Source organism: Pelmatolapia mariae, linkage group LG7, assembly GCF_036321145.2.
Source record: "Pelmatolapia mariae isolate MD_Pm_ZW linkage group LG7, Pm_UMD_F_2, whole genome shotgun sequence".
In the NCBI taxonomy this organism is placed as follows: Eukaryota; Metazoa; Chordata; class Actinopteri; order Cichliformes; family Cichlidae; genus Pelmatolapia; species Pelmatolapia mariae.
Window position 1 is genome coordinate 41249655 of NC_086233.1, and position 5592 is coordinate 41255246.

Consider the following 5592-nt stretch of genomic DNA (forward strand, 5'->3'; position numbering starts at 1 on the left):
TTTAAGAGGAAATAAACAGGCTTTGCAACATTATTTATTGCTAAGATACAAAGTTACAAAGAAATATTTGCCCAAACACAAATTACCTGACTTTTTGTGCTAAATCTAGATATGCATATGTGTATGTGTGTGTATGTGTGTGTTTGTGGGTGGGGGGGTAGAAGACACTTGTAAATAACATTAGCACAATTTATTTTCATAATAAAAGTAATAATAGTATTACTTTGAAAGCTTGTTTGTTAGTATCTGTTGTCTGTAATACAGAAATACAGGTCACACTATTATTATTGTATATTTTCAATATTATTTTACAATATGGTGTATGTCAGTTACATATTTGTACTGTTTTTTCTCCACCACCAGGAGCGAAGCATCTGTTGGCTTCCACCTTCATTCATGTGTATATGACAGCAAGTCTAAACATTGAGCCAGAGTCAGTTGTCTGTAGCCAGAAGAGTCCTGCAACAGGCTGTATAAAGGATTTTTATGAGTACAACAATCAAGTTTATGACGTAAATGATCTTCTAATCTTGTTTTTATCGGGTAACACAGCTGTGTCTACAAAGACTTGCACAAAATGGTCATATTACTCTGAAGAGTTTGCTTTGATGTCTGATTTCACACACAGAGTGATATCACTGGAGTACTTCTGGTCTGATTCTTCTTCGTCGTCGTCATCATCATCATCCCCTTGCGGTCCATACTGGCCGAGTCGGTTCATATCATTATCAGTAAAATTCCACATCTCTGTCTCAATGTTATCCATCTGCTGCCAGTGAGACAAGCACCCGAAAACATTCCTTTTCCAAAAAGACAGAAAAGTGTTTTTAATAAAAGACAATATATGTGGTTTACACCACATTATTGCAAGCAAAGAAACAAAAGTTGTTCCTTAAGTGCTTTAAGCCGTGCAGATCATCTGAAAATATTACTCACACTTGAAAGTACCACATAGCGCTTGCTGCTGTCAGGAGCAGAAGAATGATGCCAAGAACAATAAGTGTTACATGTAAAGCTGGTAAAGAAAAACAAAATTAAAAAAACAAGTAAAGAAGCTAATTTGATTAAAATCATTTATCCAAATGTATTTTTTGCTGACATGATGTTAGCAAAATCAAACAATGAAAAAAGAAAAAGTGTCTAAGATATTGCAGAACATACCTCCTAGAGATGGTTTTGTGGAGCTCTCAGTCTGTGGCAGCGCCGACTCAGAGGAAGCTGGGAAATTGAAGGCATGAGTGGAAGCAGAAAAGGTCAAAGTGACAGCAGGGGAGTTCGTGGTGGTTAGGGGAGGCAAGGAAACAGGAATATGGGTTGAGAACGTTTTAAAAGAAGGGGTGGCAGAGGAAGAAATCCTAGCTGACCGCGATGTCTTAACAAGCACATCAGAAGCTGAAGTTGAGGGTGTGGGCTGAAGTGTTGGCCGAGATTTTCCTGTTATTGACTTTTTTGTTGAGGACATGGACTTTGTTGTTGATGTGACCAAATGTGTGGTTTGAGTTGTCAGTGGAGTTGGAGATGTGGGGGATTGTGGGCTGGCTGTTGTCTCCAAATCTGTTAATGCTGAGAAAATCAATGGTTCAGTTCTATTTAAGTGATCAGATGACTGTAATTACAGGCAGTAATTAGGCACAACATGAAAACCACTTGCAGGTCACAGTCACACTGATCATGTCATTACATTGTTATGTGCCACTCAGACACTTTGGTCTTAGCATTAGACATTTGACATCTGTGATGGATGAATTGACGTTTATAGTGTATATTAGTCTATTAAACTAAGAAAATAAGTAGTACCGGATGCATTGAAGCAGAAGACGCCAAACTTTTTATCTGCTGATGCCTTCCATGTCACTAACCCAGTTTTGCCCTGGCCACAGGTTTGTTCAGGGGAAATTCGTGGGACGACTGCAGTCTGTTCAGCTATCCAGCCATATCTGTTAAAATAGTAACAGTAATATAGTAATAGTTTTTATCCAAATATTAAAAAACATTTATTATGGTTAAAATTAGGTCAGTCTGTCCAATTAGTTTTGAGCCACAGAAAATCAGGGATTGTATGTGATTTATAAACAGGGAATGCAAATGTTAAACTCCTTGATTTAAATAGTCTTTGGTTTAATTTAAACTGTGATGGTGTAAGGAGGCAAAATTACCCCCCCAAAAAACTAACTAATCAAATATATATGGACCCAAGTGCTTATACAATACATCGATCTTGTGTATTTGGGACAGTTATTTGTGTTTTCTAAAAAAATTTATGCTATTGCTGGGAAATGCATTTGAGTCAGTCACCTGTTTTCACGATTTATTAATATGAAATCTGCATATGGGTCAACATTATAAAATATTTGCCTGTATTAAACCCTAGTTAAATGCTTTCTGCTTACTTGCATGTTTCCAGTCCATATTGGATCGCTTTTGATATCTGAATTTCCGTCGCCATGGTAACATTTAGTGAAAGACAGGCATCTCTGGCAGCTGTGAAGTTCAAGGTGTAGTAGGTTCCTCCTTCGATAAGCAGGAAGACTCCAGTGGCTCTGTAACTCTGAGAAATTACTAACAAAAAATTATAAAGGTAATTGTCTTTGTAAATAAATTACATTGAAAAGATGGATGGATGTAAAAGAAGAATTGATCCTGAGTGTCCTTTGAAAAACCTTATGATCTGTCACTTATGATGTAAAGTATACATATCAATATACAGGTAAACCACAGTGTGTACATCTACTTTATGAAGAAATAAACCATAATATGAGCACGCGCACACACACACACACACACACACATGTCTGGTTTGCTATCCTCGTGGGGACATCCCATTGACATAATGCTTTCCCTAGCCCCTTACCCTAACCCTAACCATTAAAAATGAATGCCTAACCCTAACCCTTACCCTAAACCTAACCATAACCTAATTGTAACCCTGACAGTAAAACCGCATTTTGAGTGTGAAAATTGCTTTCAACCCCAAGGGGACCTGGATTTTGGTCCCCACGGTGCAGAAAGTCCCCACCAGGATAGTAAAAGTCAGATTTTGGTCCCCACCAGGATAGTACGAACCCGTACACACATACACACACAGACACACACACACACACACACACTCATACTCGTTGTGCGACAAAGAATACTCAAAGAAACATTTAAAAAAAAATGTTTTTTATCTTTTGCTAATATTTTACAGTTTACAGTTATTAAAGTTTAATATCACAGAAGGAGCCAAACATCTTCGTCTTCTTAACAATAAAATCTGATGGCAGTCTTAAAAGACATTTCAAAAACACGAGTTAAACTTCTTAACAACTATGAAATTTTAGAATTTGAAACGCTAGACTTGTGGGATATCCCAGGATTAAGTCTAAAAGTGAATGCAGAAATAAACATACAAAAACCTTACCTCTATTTAAAGTGGATTCGCAGGTTTGTAAAAACAGGGCAAAAATCACAGGTAATACTGATGGCAAACGACAAAGTCTTGCCATGTCTTGTATGACAAAATATACTCAACGTGGATGAGGGTGGAGGATCAAATAAACTGAAGCAGAGGGAGAAGCCCAAGAACAAATGTGACAGGGAAGAGAAAAGGAAACAGGAAAAACAAGGTCAAATCTGCTTTATGGCCTGTTAGGAGATAGCACACGCATCCACATGAGAAAGACCTTCACAGTAGCTCTCTAAGCGTAGTTGTTTGGGTGATCAAATTGCAGATGCATGACATATATGACATTTAAAGCACTAATCTTGTTACCAGTAATAACATATCAATGAATTCCAAAGCAGAGATATAGGAATATGGGTTTAATAAAAGAATCAAACAAAAGGATGTAATAATCTAAACTGTCAATTGGGTGAAGAGTTTATTCATTTTTAAAAAAAGTCAAACTTTACAAGTGGATATGGTTAAAGAAGCCTTCTTAAATGTTGTTTTGTACTATATTTATGAGTTTTGAGCTTTTCTGCTTCGTAAGCATCTCTGATGAAGGTATTTTTGCACTCCACAAGCTGTAGGAAAAGGAATTTCCTCCCAACTGTTCCTCTGCTGTCCTCACTTTTGCTGTCTGTTATTGGAACCAATTTTATAAGTATAACCAGGTTTCCTCTGTGTTTATATTATGTTTCAAATCATCACATTCACTGCACACATCAAAGATCAAAAAAGGAAAAAAAATCACGGCTCATGGCAATTAATCTTCAATCTACTTGTATATTTAAGTCTGTCTTTCACAGTAACGGTGCAAATGTATTTAAGCCTGGAACATCATGTGAAACGGCTCACTGCAGTTCAGTTTCTATCCATCTATCTATCATCTATTAGATGAGAACATCGAATCATGAAAAGTAAAGTTGAATGATTTTCAATAAAAAGACTCATTAATATTTTTGCATTAATTTCTTTTTAATGATTAAAGTTTAATTCAATTCAACTTTATTTATAGAGCGCCAAATCACAACAACAGTCACCTCAAGGCGCTTTATATTGTAAGGTAGACCCAACAAAACCCAACAATCAAAGTGTGGCATTTTCACTTGAGTAGTAAGTATTGAGTATTAAGGTTATGTCTTAATTACCTATTGATTGCATATGGATTATCAACTCAGCTGATGCATTTAACTTTTTGCACTATTAAAACTAGCCTTTCAATAAAAATGATGCATGCTTCTGCGGTGTAATCTCTAATCATGTGATTAGACCTGGCATTTGGTACCCTGAACACATCATAATCACGAGTTAAAGGCATGTTAGAATGACGAGTGCTTTCCCCTGTTGTGTTAAAACTTGCAGTATCACCACTTTCATTCTACTGCAGGAAGCAAAACAGTTCAGCATGTCCTACTACAATGACTCAGTGACTGTTGTGTAAATAATGGCGCTTCCTGCCTTCTTCAGGCTGCAGCAGTAATGACTGAGGAAAGCGATAGACTGTTGGTCCACTGATAGGCCCAGGAAAGATGTTAAGTGGTCACACTTCCTTGGATGGGTGTGTCTATCTTCTTCTACAGACTGTGAGAAAATCACAAACCAGTAAAAAATAAAAGTGTGAAAACATGAAAAAGAAATCTGACATCAGAAGAATAGGTCTCAGTGACCTTTCAAGTATAGATATAGAGATGTGTGTGTGTGTGTGTGTGTGTGTGTGTGTGTGTGTGTGTGTGTGTGAGAGAGAGAGAGAGAGAGATAGAGATGCTTCTGCTGTTCTGATATGCTACCCATGGTTACTGGTCCTTAGTTAAGTTAACTGGAAAAACTTTAAATACATAAAAAATTGACACCACTGGCTTTTTCAATTTCACATGTAAAAATTATTAATAATTTTAAGGCTTTTTAAGGGATGGAAGGTGTCCTCTTACCAAAACACAGGGACTGTTTGCCTCAGTGCGTTTTCTGCTATTGTGTTGCCTGATAAATGTTGAATGAAGCTGGACTGGTGATAGGATCCACCCAGTGAACCAAACATGAAACTGAGAACTTTATTCAGGTTGCTGGCCTATGTTCTAACAACAAACCGGGAGCCCTTGTTTTCCTTTGGTGACAGTGACATTTTGGCAAAACTGCATCAGTCGTTTTGTTTTTTTCTCTTTTTCTTTGAA

At 37.0% G+C, this 5592-nt stretch overlaps 1 protein-coding gene across 1 annotated transcript; it reads right to left on the minus strand.

Moving 5' to 3' along the window:
- Nucleotides 1–76: 76 nt before the first annotated feature.
- Nucleotides 77–2533, minus strand: lyve1b (lymphatic vessel endothelial hyaluronic receptor 1b). The gene is made up of 6 exons (XM_063480939.1): nt 2391–2533; nt 1798–1937; nt 1162–1563; nt 937–1015; nt 627–800; nt 77–469 (listed from the first exon to the last, which is right to left on the minus strand). Exons 1-6 carry the CDS (start codon nt 2444–2446, stop codon nt 391–393), a joined length of 930 nt encoding a protein of 309 aa, XP_063337009.1. The 5' UTR covers nt 2447–2533; the 3' UTR covers nt 77–390.
- Nucleotides 2534–5592: the final 3059 nt, after the last annotated feature.

Bases quoted from the DNA above. Each gene is read 5' to 3' on its own strand.
- lyve1b (XM_063480939.1), bottom strand. From the start codon at position 2,446: ATGGCGACGGAAATTCAGATATCAAAAGCGATCCAATATGGACTGGAA. The intron at 1,016-1,161 runs GTATGTTCTGCA...TTTCTTTACCAG, and splicing joins CACAAAACCATCTCTAGGAG to CTTTACATGTAACACTTATT. The intron at 801-936 runs GTGAGTAATATT...TTTTTGGAAAAG, and splicing joins GCTATGTGGTACTTTCAAGT to GAATGTTTTCGGGTGCTTGT.